This window comes from Cricetulus griseus, chromosome 2 (genome assembly GCF_003668045.3).
Source record: "Cricetulus griseus strain 17A/GY chromosome 2, alternate assembly CriGri-PICRH-1.0, whole genome shotgun sequence".
In the NCBI taxonomy this organism is placed as follows: domain Eukaryota; kingdom Metazoa; phylum Chordata; class Mammalia; order Rodentia; family Cricetidae; genus Cricetulus; species Cricetulus griseus.
The window spans coordinates 318,980,465-318,996,775 of record NC_048595.1 but is presented as its reverse complement, the minus strand read 5'-3'; the positions used below and the strand labels follow the sequence as shown (position 1 = coordinate 318,996,775).

General features: G+C 41.3%; 2 protein-coding genes across 16 annotated transcripts in view; both read left to right on the top strand.

Moving 5' to 3' along the window:
* Positions 1 to 7,991, top strand: part of LOC100771702 (general transcription factor IIH subunit 2) — a 30,959-nt gene extending 22,968 nt beyond the window's left edge. For 4 of the 9 annotated variants that reach the window (XM_027401617.2, XM_027401618.2, XM_035440528.1 and 1 more), the window contains 3 exons: positions 1,870 to 1,909; positions 5,105 to 5,216; positions 5,585 to 5,697. In XM_027401617.2, the coding sequence (XP_027257418.1) occupies positions 1,870 to 1,909; positions 5,105 to 5,216; positions 5,585 to 5,682 (250 nt within the window). In that variant the 3' untranslated portion in view covers positions 5,683 to 5,697. Of the gene's footprint in view, positions 1 to 1,869; positions 1,910 to 5,104; positions 5,217 to 5,584; positions 5,698 to 7,648 lie in introns of those variants that run through there. The other 5 variants (XM_027401623.2, XM_027401622.2, XM_027401621.2 and 2 more) reach the window with 5 other exon arrangements.
* Positions 7,754 to 16,311, top strand: part of LOC100758657 (baculoviral IAP repeat-containing protein 1b) — a 106,155-nt gene continuing 97,597 nt past the window's right edge. For 3 of the 7 annotated variants that reach the window (XM_035440522.1, XM_035440520.1, XM_035440527.1), the window contains exon 1: positions 16,113 to 16,238. The gene's annotated coding sequence lies outside the window, so the exon portion shown is untranslated. Of the gene's footprint in view, positions 7,773 to 15,550; positions 16,239 to 16,311 lie in introns of those variants that run through there. The other 4 variants (XM_035440521.1, XM_035440523.1, XM_035440524.1 and 1 more) reach the window with 3 other exon arrangements.

Genomic DNA, 16,311 nt, shown 5'->3' with positions numbered 1-16,311 from the left:
TACAGAGGATTCCTGGGGCTTGCTGGCCAACTAATCGAGCTAATCATTGAGCTCCAGGTTCCGTAAGAAACATTATTATAGATAAGTTTGAGTTAGGTAAAACAAAACAAAACAAAAATAAGATGGAGAGTAATAGAAAAAGACACTGAGGTAATGAATTATCTCTGGCCTCCACATATACTGGCAGGTGCACTATCACTTATGTATACCTCACACACACATAAAAAAGAGGAAAGGGGGCTGGAGAGATGGCTCAGCAGTTAAGAGCACTGTCTTTTCTTCCAGAGAACCCAAGTTCAGTTCCCAGCACCCACATGGCAGCACACAACTCTGTAACTCCAGTTCCAGGGGATCTGACACCCTCAAGCAGACACACATGCAATCAAAACACCCATGCAAATGAAATGAAAATAAATTTTAAAAAAGAGGGAAAGCTCTATTGTATTACTTGTCATGGCTGAAATATTTATATATGTAGTAAAGTAAGTAATGAATGCTGTTTCCTATAAGTTGATTTAATTATGTAGAAATACTAAGAGTGATATTAGTTATTTACATATACACATTATTAGGCCAAGAGGGCTAAAAGAGAATTAAATTATTCAATGGAGGTTCATAGCTAGCACTCATAAAGAGTTAAAACTGCACACTTATAAGTGTGCCAGTTAAATTTTTTTTTTTTTTGAGACAGGGTTTCTCTGTGGCTTTGGAGGCTGTCCTGGAACTAGCTCTTGTAGACCAGGCTGGTCTCGAACTCACAGAGATCCACCTGCCTCTACCTCCCGAGTGCTGGGATTAAAGGCATGCGCCACCAACGCCCGGTGCCAGTTAAATTTTTAACAATGATTTTGGCATTTCCATCTATGTGTATGTGTGTGGACATACACATGTGGGTGCAGGTGCTGGTAGAGCCTAGAGGCGTTAGAACCCCCTGGAGCTGGAGTTACAGGAGGTTGTGAGCCATCTGATGTTGGTATTGGGAATAGCAGCAAGTGCTTAACAGCTGAGCCATCTTTTTGTTCTCTGCTAAAAATTTTGAAGGTACTTCTAGGGAGGTAGAAATGAAATGAGGAGAATAAAATAAAGATGGCTTTTTTTGTTGTTTTTTGAGACAGGGTTTCTCTGTATGGTCATGCTGTCCTGGAACTAGGCTGTCCTGGAATGAGGCTGACCTGGAACTAGGCTGACCTCAAACTCATAGAAGTCTAGTTCTGTCTCCCACATGCTGGGGTTAAAGGCATACGCCACCACTGCCATGCTAAGATTGCAGAGACTCTGTGGGCAGGGATGATGCTATGCATTGATTTTAGGACTACATGCCGAGGTTGTATTCTACCACTGAGGTATATAGCAGTCCCATTCCCAGAACTTTTAACTCCTAAAACCAATCCTGGAAAACAAAGCCACGGGCATCCATTATATGTAACAAATTCCTTGGTGCCTCTCTAGGATTCACGGCTATCTACCATATTTTGGAGAACTGAAAATAGTAATTCAAATATTTTCTGTAGTGATCAAATTCTCATAGAATTCTAATTCAGAAAGCGTGTGTTTATTTAGTCATAATGAAACTAAGAACTATGTTTTGGGCTATGTGATGACCTGGGACATACTGTATGATTTTTCTTGTTCTGAGGGATTATAAATGGAGTTTATTGAGTGTACTTCAAGAAGCAATAGGCTAGACTATATAGAACAAGAGTGCCATAGTCCATACTCTTAAGATTAAAAGAACTATTGACTTCTTAAAATGTTCTCTAAAAGTCATGTGTAAATACAATTACTTATTAAAGGATTCTAGGTACTAAGATTTTACTAAATTATTTTAATGAGTGAAAAAAAATGATTGTCAAACTTTTTTTTTTCCAGATTTTGTTATGGATGTCAGGGGGAATTGAAAGACCAGCATGTAAGTTCATTGGTTTTATCAACATTAAGTAACAACATAAGAAATATTAGACAATGACACTGTAATAAGTTGTAAGTAGATTGTTGAAGGCCAGGCTTTTATCAGGTTGTTCCCTATAAAGAAAATAAATAGAGTTAAAATGGGAACCAAGTTTTTAAATAGTTTTTGCTATTCTCATTCTAATTTATTATAGGGAGATTTTAATATTGTTGCTTCAGTTTTCAAGCTAAACTGCATTTAGTTTAGAAATATTAAAAATATTATAGTTGGGCTGGAGAGATGGCTCAACCGCTAAAGGCTAGGCTCACAATCAAAAATATAAATATTATAGTATTAAACTTTAGAATCTATTATAATTTATTTTGAAATTAGCACTATGGTTTCATAAACAAAATTCAGCTATTTTTTTGAAGACAGAGCCAGGTGCAGTAGCATGTGCCTATAATCTTAGCTGTTGGAAAGGTAAGGCAAAGAAACACTTTGGAATTCAAGGTCACCCTGGGCAGCATAGTGAACTCTCAAGGAAAAGAAAAAGTAGGCATTTAAGGTCACTCTGGCGGAATAGTGAGTTCTCACCTTAAGACATAGCAGAGTTTTGAGCTGGACATGGTAACACCCTGAATGCTGAGATCACAGGCTTGTGCTAACATGCCCTGCTTGTTCTCACAAAAAAAGGAGTTTTATTAAGGTAGGTACGATAGCAGGTGCATAATGTCCCAGCTGTTCAGGGGGCTGAGGCAGGAGGATCTTAAGTTTAAATGCAGTCCCATTTCTCAAAAAATAAATAAATAGATAAGCAAATAATAAAGAAAATGAATGGAAAGGAACATGTTTTTTCTTTTCATTAAATTTTATATTCCCAGGTATCAGTGGAGTAGGTCAGTGGTAGAGCACCTAACTAACATCCATGAAGCCCTGGGTTTGAATCCCTGCACTGAACAAAAAGGTTTTGCAGTTTTTTTTGTCATTAGTAGCTTCATCCTCAGTAAAACTACTTTAAAAAATAGCAGTATTAAAATTTATTATTATTAGTGTGTGTGAGAGTATAATGTATATGTGAGAGTATGAGCACATGAATGCCACAGTGCATGTGTGGAGGTCAGAGGACAACTTTTGTAAGACAGTTTTCTCCTCTTAATTTTTATATGGGTTCTGGGGATCAAATTCAGGTTTGCATTGTGAAGCACTTTATGTTCTGAGCTCCATCCATCCATCCATCCATCCATCCATCCATCCATCCATCCCTAAATAAACAAGTACAACTTTGTCTGTGTAATGCTATGTTTGTATGTTTTCAGGGCTGAACATTAGTACTGGGTAATCCATTGGGAGGACTATTTCTCCCACTGTCAGTGTTCCTTGGTTGCTTATAGTTCTTTGTGTTGGGTTGATGCCCCATGGGCCTTTCTACATCTATGTTAGCATGTCTGCTGGCGTCCTTGTTCAGCTAATGTTTAGGCAGTCACATTAGTGATTCTTCATGGGTATAGCTTCTCTGACATTCCTAGGAGACACAGTCTCACAACATATTCTCGATTTCTCTGGCTCTTAGAATCTTTCTACCCCCCTCTTTTGCAGTGATTCCTGGACCTTAGGTGCAGGTGTTGTATCAGTTGGGATTGGGCTCCACAACTCTGCATTTTGATTGGTTGTGGTTTCTGTAATGGTCTCTGTTGCAAAAAGAAGTTTCCTTCATGAGGACTACACTTACCTGTGGGTATAAGGACATATTTAGAATGTAGTTAGTATTTTTGCTGATTTAGTACACTGGTGTTTGTAGATTTTCCTCCAAGATCCATGACTTAACTCTGGGTAGTTGTCTGGGTTTCCAGTACCAGGCATGACTTCCCTCTTGTTGAGTGGACCTTAAATCCAATTAGAGAGCTGTTGATTACCACTGAAGCATTCATGCCACTATTACACCCTTAGGGTTTTCGTGCCATGCTGGTTATTGTTGTCACATTATAGCTGGGTAGGCTGTTGGTTGCTTTCCTCCTTTGAAAGCAAGTATGGATCCTAATGGTACCATGAAAGCTGGTCCTCAGGAAGGAGGCTGTCAGTCAGTTTCCTGAGGACTAGCTTTCATATTACCAGGAGGTGCTCCATTTGTCAGTTTTAAAGAACACATCTTTTCATGTTTGAAATGTATTGATTTTGAATCTGTGTATTGTTGCCCTAGAAATCTTAGACCAAAGCTCAAGGATCCACAATGTAATACTGATAAAATAATGCTTTTTTTGGCGGGGGGGGGGTGGGGGTAGGAGGGTGGGTGAGGCGGTCGGTGTGTTCAAGACAGGGTTTCTTTGTATTGTTTTGGAGCCTGTCCTGGAACTTGCTCTGTAGATCAGGCTGGCCTTGAACTCACAATAATGCATTTTTTTTTTAATGTTTTATGTGTCATTTGACATTCTCTTGTGTTTGCTTTTTTGCTTTGTTTTTTTGAAAGGGTCTTGTAGCCCAAGCTGGCCTGGACTTTAATCTGTGGCCTAAAATGACTTTGAGTTTGTGATCCTCCTGCTTTCCAAGTGCTGGAATTATAGGTGTATAACCACCTCTTTCCCAGCTGTTTGTCATATTCCTTAAAGGTTTAATAAGGGAATATAGCTTTTGCAATTGAGAGGTCATTCTCTAAGAATAACTAAATCTATGGTAAGTTTTTGTGCTTTTTTGTTATTAGAATTGTCAGATGCCTTCAAATGTAGTACTGGTTTAAAAATCATGTGTTTAGGGCATTGGTGGTGCACGCCTTTAATCCCAGCACTCAGGAGGCAGAGGCAGGCGGAACTCTGTGAGTTCGAGGCCAGCCTGGTCTCCAGAGCGAGTGCCAGGATAGGCTCCAAAGCAACACAGAGAAACCCTGTCTTGAAAAACCAAAAAACAAAACAAAACAAAAACAAAAAACAAAAACATGTCTACCCCAAGTAGTTATTTAAAAGCAAGTAATCATGAATGCCCTTTAGTAGAATAGACTTTGAGGACTCAAAACAGAGTCACTCCTTTAAGGGCCAGCTTAAGAGGAAAACATGCGTTAGGTTTGAGAAAATTGTGTTAGATTTAATACATTGGAAGTAATAAAGTATGTAGGTGGGTAGGGGGAAATTGATAACGGCTAGAGAGCAAGGCTTAAATGTCTTCTGACTGCTGTACTTTTGGAAACTAGTTTGGTTTAATTCACTTTTCTCCTTTTCATTGCAGGTCTATGTTTGCACAGTGTGCCAAAATGTTTTCTGTGTGGACTGTGATGTTTTTATTCATGACTGTCTCCACTGTTGTCCTGGCTGTATTCATAAGATCCCAACTCCTGCAGGTATTTGATTCCAACATGTAGGACACACACTGAATGGGTTAAGAAACTTGGAACTGTAAATAAAATGATTTTTTGAGTAAACTGATTCTTTAATTAAAATATAAAAATACTTTGAAAGAAGAATCTGGCTTAAACTTTTTGCTATGAAAATATATTATTTTTATTTATATTCTATCAGAAATATACATATAAATTCAATTAGTTTTGTTTCCTATTACTTTGAGTCATATTTTCTGTCTAACTCATTATTACATATAAATTATCTATAATGATTAAATTGATGTCATTAAATTGATGTCAATTTTTTTTTTTTACATTTTTATTTACTTGCTTGGGTGTGTGTCTGTATGAATTTTTGTTCATCATAGGTACCCACAGGAGTCAGAAAAAGGCATCAGATCTCCTGGAACTGGAGTTGAAAGGCAGTTATAAACTGCCCAATGAGGGTACTGGGAACCGAACCTAGGTCCTGTGCAAGAGCAGCAACTGCTCTAAACCACTGAGCCATCTTTCCAGCTCCAAAGTATGATCTTTAAGGAAAAAAAATCCATATGTGCTTTCAAGCACACACACGCACATGCACATGCACTCGCACACATGTGATCAGAGTCATCAGGATTCATATTCATTGAGTGGTTCTTTTTTAAATTTATTTTATATTCATTGGTGTTTTGCCTCTGTGTGTTAATGTGAGGGTGTTGGAAGCCCTGGAACTGGAGTTACAGACGGGTGTGAACTGCCATGTGGCTGCTGAGAATTTGTGGTGGTTTGAAAGAAAATGGCCCCCAAAGGAAGTGGCACTATTAGGAGGTATGGTTGTTGGAGTAGTTGTGGCCTTATTGGAGGAAGTGTGTCACTGTGGAGGCGGGCTTTGGGGTCTCATATATGCTTGAGCCATGACCACTGAGACAGTTCACTTCCTGTTGCCTTTGGATGAGATGTAAGGACTCTCAGCTCCAGCATCATGTCTGCCTGCATCCCTTGCTTCCCGCTGTGATAATGAACTAAACCTGTGAACTATAAGCTAGCCCCAATTAAATATTTTCTTTATAAGTTTCCATGGTCATGGTGTCTCTTCACAGCTGTAGAAGCCCTAACTAAGACAGAATTGAATCCAGGTCCTCTCCTGCCCCCATCCCTCACCCCTTTTTTTTAAAATTAAAAACGCACTGCAAATAAAAGAATCACCTACTGAAAATTAACCAGACCCAAAGACTATACAACTCAGTGAACTGTGTAACTGGTTGGAATAGAAGCTATGAAGCCTCACATTGGATTTTATACTTAACTATTGCAAATATTTTTAAGCACTTGCCCATCACTCAAACTGAAAAATCCATGACAGAGTTAGAACTAGAAAGACAACTAATTAGCTTTATATCCTTTCACTCCTTGAATTTATCACCTTCTTTCAGTCCTTCCTTATCCTCTAGTATTTAGCTTTTCTTGCTGTCTTTTCTGCATGTTATACTGTCCCCACATACACATTTATTTATAAGTATACCTTTTTTACCCCGAGACAGAGTTTCTCTGTATTGCTTTGGAGGTTGTCCTGGAACTCGCTGTGTAGACCAGGCTGTATGTCTGCACACCATGTGTGTGCAGGGCCCCCAGCAGCTGGAAGAAGTCATTGGATCCCCTGGAACTGGAGTTACAGATGATTGTGAGCCACCATGTGGGTCCTGGGATTTGAACCCCAGTCCTCTGGAAGAGCAGCTAGTGCTCTTAACCACTGAGCCGTCTTCCCATCCTCAATGAATTATTAAAAAAAAAAAAAAAAAAAAAAAAAAAGACAAAGTTGAGGGTTAAGGAGGTGAAGATGGATCTGGGAGGAGTGGGTGGCAAATATGACCAAATTGCATTGTATGAAAATTTCAAAAAATTAATAAAAATATATTTTAAGAGACAAAACATCATTTGAAACAAAGATCATCAGGGCTTGTGCTATTTACAGGAAAGAACAGTAAGCATTCTGTAAGATTGTGTAACACTTATAACTTCCTCATTCATGGTTGTATGCCCGTGTTCAGGACTGTCTCTGTAATGGTTAGAAAATTCATACCAAGAAGTAGCTTCTTGATTGTGGAAAAAGAAGAAGCACATCCAGCCCTTATGGAAATAAATGTTAGTGGAGTCTTGGGGACTTCAGGGGGGGTGACAGTTTATGGGAAAAGACAGGAATCTTGAATTCCTGAGGCCTATATGAAGAAAGGAAGAAGGGCACAATGGCCAGTTAGACTTCTGGGGAGTACTATTTAGTAGTCCTGTTGGGTCCAGTTCTACAAGGGCAGAGGACTCATTGTTTGTCTAACTCTCCTCGGGGAGAGAGATTGTAAGATGGACTATGGCCTCTCCCTGTGTGAGTTGCTGTTTGAGTCACACCTCACAGCAGGACCCTGGACACTTCATTTGTCATGTATTAATTTACTCAGCAGACCTTATATATCAAGAGTTCCTGGAGCATTAGGGATGCACATAATGAAGAGAAGATGATACAAGTCCCAGCCTTAGAGATCCTGAAACTTCAGAGAGACCTGTAAAGGGATTCACGTGAAGGTACTAACAGTACATCAAGGGTTACGGGAATGAAAGGGAGGAGCTGTACTGGGTTTGGACTAGGTTGATGCAGTGGAAATTCTTGAAGGTATTTGTCACATCTAAAGGAGGTTGCCTCTGAGAAGCTGAGCAAGGTAGAAGGGAGGTATCAAATTTGCTTTGCATCTGTTTGTGCTTTTTTGAATTTTATCTATAGGCATTTGTTCAAAAATTAAAACGTTATTTTTATTTATTATTTTATTTTATTTTTTATTATCTATTTATTATGTGTACAGTGTTCTGCCTGCAGGCTAGAAGAGGGCACCAGATCTCATTATAGATGGTTGTGGGCCACCATGTGGTTGCTGGGAATTGAACTCAGTACCTCTGGAAGAACAGACAGTGCTCTTAACCTCTGAGCCATCTCCAGCCCCTATTTTTATTTTTTATTAAAGTGAGGAAAACTATGGTTTAACTCTAGGCTATTACTTTCTGTAAGCCCTTCCCCTATTTTGGGAATGTAGTTCCTCTGGTGGTATGTAGTTTAAAAATTGACTTCCTTGTGGGGGAGGAGGGATGGGGGTGAGGGAAGGGAGAGGGAGAAGGGATTTACATGTGAAACAAGTTTGTTCCCAACTTGAACTAATAAAAAAAAATTAAAAAAAAAAAAAGTCTTCCTCCAGCCTGTGGAAAACCACAGAAACAGCTGACCTGAACTAGGGGGAGGGAGCTCATGGACTTCAGACTGACAGCTCAGAAACCAGCATAGGACCTAAGCAGGCCCTCTGAATGCTGGTGTCTGTTAGGAAACCTGGGCAGGTTTCTGGTATGGGGCCTCTGGTAGTGGAACAGCATTGGGAGCCCATTCCCCATAGAAGGATACTCTCTCAGCTTAGATACACAGGGGAGGGCCTTGGCCCTGCCCCTGATGATGTGACAGACTTTGATGATCCCCCATGGAAGGTATCACCCATTCTATGGAGCAGAAGAGGGATGGGATGGGGGTTGGTGGGGATATGGGAGGATGAGAGGGAGAGGGAACTGGGATAGACATACAAAATAAGATTGTTTCTAATTTAAATGAAAAATAAAAATAAATTAAAAAATTGACTTTCCTCCCATTTATGAGTCAGGGTCTCCATATATTGCCCAGATTGATCTCAAACTCCTGGATACAAGTGATCCCCCTGTCTTGGTCTTCTGAGTAACTGGGATTATAGACATCTATCACTGAGCCTGACATCAAAACGTGGTAGTTTTTCTTTCTTTATGTGCATATGCGTGTGTGTGTGTGTGTGTGTGTGTGTGTGTGTGTGTGTGTGTGTAGGCCAGAGGGCAACCTTGGGTGTCATCCCGCAGTAATTCCATTGAATTAGCACGCCTCCTTTGAAACAAGGTCTTGGAAATCATTAATGAGGTTATAATGGCTAAACAGTGAACTCAAGAATCCTTCTGTGTCTGCCTTCCCAAAACTAGGGTTATGCCTGTTTGCATCACACCCAGCATTTTTATGTGGGGTTTGGACTTGGAACTGAGGTCCTTACGTGTACAAACACACACACACACACACACACACACACACACACACACACACACACACACACACACATTAAAACAATGTTAAAGTTCAAGGCTAGCCTGGTCTACAAAATGAGTTCCAGGACAGCTAAGGCTACACAGAGGAAAGTTTGTCTTTTTTAACATTTAAAAAAATGTAAGAATGAAGACACAAGCCGGGCGTTATTGGTGCACGCCTTTAATCCCAGCACTCAGGAGGCAGAGGCAGGCAAATCTCTGTGAGTTCGAGGCCAGCCTGGTCTCCAGAGCGAGTGCCAGGATAGGCTCCAAAGCTACACAGAGAAACCCTGTCTTGAAAAACCAAAAAAAAAAAAAAAAAAAAAAAAAAAAAAAAGGCAAATTAATTTTGAAATGAGTTCGATGGGCTGGGAGTTTTGAGGCTGTGGACTCCCTGGTGAAAGTGTGGCTGTGCAGGTGTGTCAGCAGTAGCAGCGATGGAGGCACCCCTTCTCTGGTACAGAAGCCCTTAGCCCTTCTCTGCTTCCCTTCAGTGTGCTGTGACTGATCAGCTAACTGAAAACAAATTGCTGAATTCAAGGGTTTTCTCCCTATTGGATGAAGATGGAGATAGCTATGAGAACATGACAGCATAGGAACTTGGCACTGCCACGTGGTCCCTGACAAAACCCATCAGAAGCCACATTTCAGGATATGACCAGTGATCTGGATACTGATAGCAATGGCACCATTGACATCCCAGAATTTTTACTGTGATGGCTAAAAACATGAGAGCTGTAGCTCACAAAGAGGAAATACAAATTATTCCATACCTTAGACAAGGATCGGAGTCATTGCATCAGTGCAGCAAAACTGAGCCAGGTCAGGACCAACTAAGGAAAGAACTAGCAGGTGAAGTCTGAATATTGGAGGAACAGATAATAATGAAGACAGATGAGTCAACTGTGAAGAATTCAGACTGTTGATGACCATAAAATGGAGACCTACTTTCAACTGCCCCCCACTGTCTGCCCCCAGGAATCAAATTGAGTCATTTATTTGAAATTAAAAAAAGAAAAAAACTCATTTATTGCTTCTGTTACTATATTAGCAACATTGAATGTCAAAGGTCTGTCTGCATATACAATCTTGTAATCGTGGGTAGTTCCTGCTCCCAAAGTTATACACAAAGTTTTACTATATATATGTATGTATGTATGTATGTATGTATATGTATATGTATATATTTGGAATAGCTAGATGACAAGGAAACACTTAGTGGGTGGACTCTATTTGTTTGTTTTTTGAGACAGGGTTTCGCTGTGTAGCCCCAGCTGTCCTAGAACTTGCTCTGTAGACCACCAGGCTGTTCTGAAACTCACAAAGATCCACCTGCCTCTGCCTCAGATTAAAAGTATGTGCCACCACAGCCGTGCTTTTTTTTTTTTTTTCTTTTCCCTCATGAGCCTTTTTTTAGGAAGAAATGCATAAAATCCATGTTCTGGGTTGCCATACTTCAGTTAACAAGAACAGTTAGCTGGAAGCAGAACTACAGAAGCTAAAACACAAAGTTAGTACACTTTGAGACTTTTACAGAACTATATGGACTTTGATAGACTTGGCCTCTTTTAGTTTTGGCAAGTGGTGCTGTCTACTTGCTGAGTTTTACAGCCTGACTGTCACTTCCATCAAGGAGTAAGTTGTACTAAGGTCTCAGTTCTACTGAGGTCTGGGGCCTTGTTATATTTCCTACTGGTTTTAGTGAATGAGTCAAATTGTGGACTCATCCTGTTGGGATTTTGTTTTTGTTTTTGTTTTTGTTTTTTGAGACAGGAGTTCTCCCTGTAGCCTTGACTGTCCTGGGAACAGTTTTTTTTTTCCAAAGCCATACATAACTTTCTTCATCCCATGAGAAGTCTAAGCCTCTTCAATTTTGTAAACTATATCCGCAAGGGAATCTATTGTTTTAATTCAGAAATGGAAACTTAATATGGCTAGGACCTAGTCAACATGTCTACTTAGTCTGGAAAGCCTCAAAAGAGGCAAATTTAATCAAACCATTGGTACAAGCCTATCAAGTAGTCTCAGAGGCCCAGTGATATTCTAGTTTTTCATATGAATTAACCCATAAGGCTGAATAGCAGGCACCAGAACAAGGGGAAGTGCCTAGGTTAAAACTTTTGGATTTTAGACAAGTTTTAGCCCCTTGTAAGTCCTCTAACACTAATTTGGGCTGCCCTCAGTCACAGTGAGTTTTGTCAGCCAATGGACTGACAGTCTGGTTAGTTCCTATCCCTGTGTAGCACAGGGGCTGGGTGTCTAAGCAATCCTGGCTGATTTGCAGCTGGAAATGATTAACTTTATCCCCAGGGTTCCTTCCTGTGGCATAGAATCTAATTTCCCATGTTTCCCCTGTTTTTCCAAGTCTAGATTCTTTTAAAGAACTTTATTATTTTTTTTAATTTTTATTGTTATTATTTTTTTGAGACAGGGTTTCTCTGTGGCATTGGAGGCTGTCCTGTAACTAGCTCTTGTAGACCAGGCTCGTCTTGAACTCACAGAGATCCGCCTGCCTCTGCCTCCTGAGTGCTGGGACTAAAGGCGTGCGCCACCACCGCCCAGCTTAAAGAACTTTTTAAAAGGAAGCCTGTTTTAAGTCCCAATTTTTGCAATGGAAAATCCCTAATTTTTGGCAACTTGGGGGCCCAGCCACAGGGCACTTGTAGAATTGTAACTTCCGCATTCCTACCTCATAAGACAAATTCCCATATCTTTCCCTTTCTCCATACAACCAGACTCTTAGAGTGGACATCAACAATTAAAAGTTAACATAGATACATGTTGCTGGTCTGTAGTCACACTAGCTAATACTTTCCCTGTATCTGTCTTTCTAAGTTCCCAGGTCCAGGCCTGAGGGCAGTGGGAGTTGGAATATGACTTTGTATTCATACCCATAGTGCAAAACACAAGATTCAGGAGGAGACAGAGGGGTAGAAAATGGAAGGGCCTGGGGCCCAATGAAACCTTAATTTTAATGGGTCCATTTAGCAGCATAAGTGGCTTCTACATTTTTGGTCTGGGTGTGGTGGATCCATCGTGTAATGCCAGTTGCCTTCATAGCCACAGGATAGGAGTGGGAGAATCACTGTGTAGAGAGTCCTTCCAAGTTGGTTTCAGGATCCCTTTGGCTCCCTGCCTGACTCAGGTAGTATCACCAGGCTGGAGCAACGGAAAACTGGTGGTGAACTCAGAGGTCAGCTGGATCTCTCAGATAGTTCAATGAATAGTCTTTATGGAGGACTAGAGTGCCTGTAGTGACTTGAGAAAGGAATGGCTAAAGAGTTCTGCCAATTGCTGGTCTCTGAGCCTGGGAGGCAGTAGGAGAGGTCTTCTAAACATAATCTCATATAGGGATAAATCCTTCCCTACATGTGGTGCAGTGGGTGGAAGGAAAGCAAAGGAAAGAGGCCTGTCCATCCTCTAATGAGAGTTTTATTAAAGATACTTGTAATGTCCTGTTTATTCTTTCTACTTGCCCAGAACTCTGAGGTCTATATGCACAATGAAGTTTTCAAATTATGCCTAAAGCTTTGACTATTAATTGAGAGGTTTTGGCTATGAAAGCCAGGCCATTGTTAGACCCCATTGCTAGGGGAAGGCCAAATCAGGTGACCAGTTCCTGTAGGAGCTTTTTAGCTACTATTTGAGCAGTTTCAGTCTGGACATGGAATGCTTCTACCTGCCCTGAAAAGGTACCTATAAAAACTAGCAAATACTTTTATCCTCCCCTAGCAGGCCAGATCTTGGTGAAGTCACTTTTCCCAGCATTTTTTGCAGGGGTATTGGTCTCTCATTTGGATCCCTTCCTGGGTAAGGGCTCTCTGTTTTGGATTTCCTTGAGCACAAACCTGGCATCTGACTGAGACATCCCACACTGTGCTGTCTAGTCCAGGTATATCATACCTTGGTCTGAGCAACACAGATGGTTATCCCAATGAAGGTTAGTTACAAGAGTCCTGCCAGTTGTTTCTGGGAGAATGATCTTTCCCTCTGGTGTCCTCCATCAACCTGTGGATTTGAGCTATTTCTTCCTTACCATGGAGTCTGAGGTAAGTCTATGTATATGACAGACCTCACTGGTCTTAGGGCCACTTGTCAGGTGGCCAGGTCAGCAGCCCAGTAGTAGAGGACAGTGATTTGTAGAGAAAGGCAAATAGGAGGGCCAAGATTTTAAAATATTCTTTCCCTAGTGGTGAGAAGCCCTCTTCCTCTATAGATCACACCATGAAAATGGCTGGTCGTAAAAGCATACCAACTGACTGTCTATATGGTGGTGGACTTTCTTTTTCCCCATCTGAGAACCTGGGTCAGATCAGTCAGTTCTGTTTTCTGGGCTAAGGTACCTGACTTGGGCTCAAATTGTTTCAGCTAAAGTAACTATTGCAGTTTCTGGTTTCATCTTCCATCTCCTGACAGCCATGGATGAACATCTGTGTCTTCAGGTAAGAGGGTAGCAAAATTGATGGCCTTGGGTCAGTCTACAGCCATCTTTCTGGTGACCCTCAACCATGCTTCAACCATGCTGTGGGGGGCTGTGAGTCTGTGAGTAAGAGATCTTGACCAGGTTTCTTTACAGGCAGGAGGAGGTGTATTTTAGGGTAACTAGCAGGGAACCAGCATGCCTGTTTCTTTAAGCCAAACAGTATGGATTGCAGTTTCCCCTTTTGTCTAGGGTTGTTGGTTGTTGCTTAATCTGTACTGAGGTAGCTGAACAGTTATAGGAGCTTTGTGTTGGGACCAGGCCTGAGGTGTGGGGTTGTCTGTAAGTCTAACTGCATCTCATCATCAGAGGAAGTGCTTTCAGTTTATGTAAACAATCTTGTCTCTGTTGTTAAACACACTTTAAGCTACCAACTGGGACCTACTTATACCTTTAAAGTTTTTAAACAATTTTTTTGAGAATGATGGGTTTTTATGGATCATTTGGTTTAAAAGGAGACATAAATTATAAAAGCGAAAGGAGTGGAACTTCTCTTTTCCTGGGCTGTTTAGAACAGGCACAGAGCACTGCAGGGGAAATGCTCATGTGGGGGAACTACTTCTCCTTCCTGTGTTCATTCTGCTTAGATGGCAGGGCACCCTGGATGAGAGGCCTGACTTCTCCTGACCTCCACACAGGGACCAACCCTGACCAAAACAAGTGCTCCTGCTCCTGGTCCTGGAGTAGGACAGGTGGAGGCTTTTGGGGTTTCTCTGGGGACCTGGCAGAGCCAAAAGGATTTGGGTCCCCAGTGGGATTCGGCACAGGTCTTAAGCCAGGAGTTTTCACACCAGAGAAAGCCACTGGGAGAAAGCCACTGGGAGAAAGCCACTGGTCAATACAGGGAAAGAACACTGACAGAAATACATAGAAAGACATATAGAGACACACATGCACACACAGAGACACAGTAAAGACAACCAGGGGTCGCCACCACTCACTGGTCCACCTGAACAGACAGAAGAATCCAGTGAGATCTCACATAGATCCTGGACACTGGATCAGCAGTTGCTATATGTCCACATGGAAGGCTTCTTAACTAGACTAACAGGGGGTGGGGTCTGTGACTGACCAGGTGACTTTCTAATTTGTTTCCTTTTGGGGTGGAGGGATCAGACCCCTCTGAAGATAGGCAGCAGTTGATCAAAGAGAATCCTGGGGACCTGGAACATCTCAGGTTGAGCACCCCTACAAGTCCCCTGACCATTGCACTCTTCTTTGCTCCGAGGGGTTCTGAGACCCCCATGTCTGGTCTCTGGGATCTTGGTGGAACCTCCAGAAATGCTGTGGGATATTCACCAGAGAGACTGTTCGAACATGGGTTTACATGAATAGAAAGTCTTTATTAACCAGTCAGCAACTATACTAGGTGTTGGGCATCCCAGTGTAGCACTGGGCCTTTTTAGGAAGAGCTTTTAAGCACAAAATTGATGTTATGGGTTGACATACTTCAGTTAACAAGAACTGATAGCCAGAAATGGAACTACAGAAGCTAAAAAGCAAGGTTAGTACATTTTGGGACTTTCCCAGAACTATATGGACTTTGCCTGTCTTTGCTTTGGAAGGCGGTGCTGTCTACGTGCTGAGATGGGCTTTTGCTGATATAACTCTGAGTCATTTTTGTTCCTGTAAGTTACTCCTCGCCCATCTTCCTGTAAGGAACCCCAATAAAACTCACTGACTCACTAAGTTGGACTTTTTTTTTTTAAGACAGGATTTCACTGTATAGCTCTGGCTTGCCTGGAATGTGTTATGTAGAAATCTTAAACTGTTCAAAATGAAATACTGCTTACTGTTCCTCTGGGACATAAGACTCTATATTGCTATAATATAGAGTCTTAACTGGTAGCTTCTCTAACTGTGCAATTTGAGTTTTAGTTCCTCAAAAACTTTCTTGGTTTCTCATTAAAGGGCTTCCCTGGGATTCTGTGCCAAAGCAAAAGAATCAGATGGGGAGATAGCCATCCTCAGGATTTACCTAGCTGAAGGAGAGATCTGACCTCCACCACATGCCTCCGCTATATGACATGTGCTCTTCACCACAAGCACATACAAAGTAAAGAAAATGCAATAAAACATTTGTTTTAGTAAAAGAAAGAAGAGCATAAGGGTGAGGTGGGAGAGGAAGCTGTTCAGATAATAAAAGTTAGTGGAGACTACTGGTTCTTGAGTATTGTGATATGATTGTAAAATAGCCCATATAGGCAGCTCATGTGTTTGAATGCTTGTTGTCCAGCTCCTAGTGCTGTTTGGGCAGTTTGTGGAACCTTTAAGAGGCAGAGCTTCACTGGAGGAAGTGAGTACTTCCTGGTTTATAGCCTGGCCCAACTTCTTACTTTCTCCACTTCTTTAATAAGGATGCAATATGACCAGGAGCCTCCACTCCTTTTACCACATCTTCCTTGCCTCATTGGAATTTATGCCTTCAAACTGTAAGCCAGAATGGACCTTTTTTCCCCCTTTATTAAGTTGCTTCTATCAGGGTATCTTATCCTAGCAAAGGAA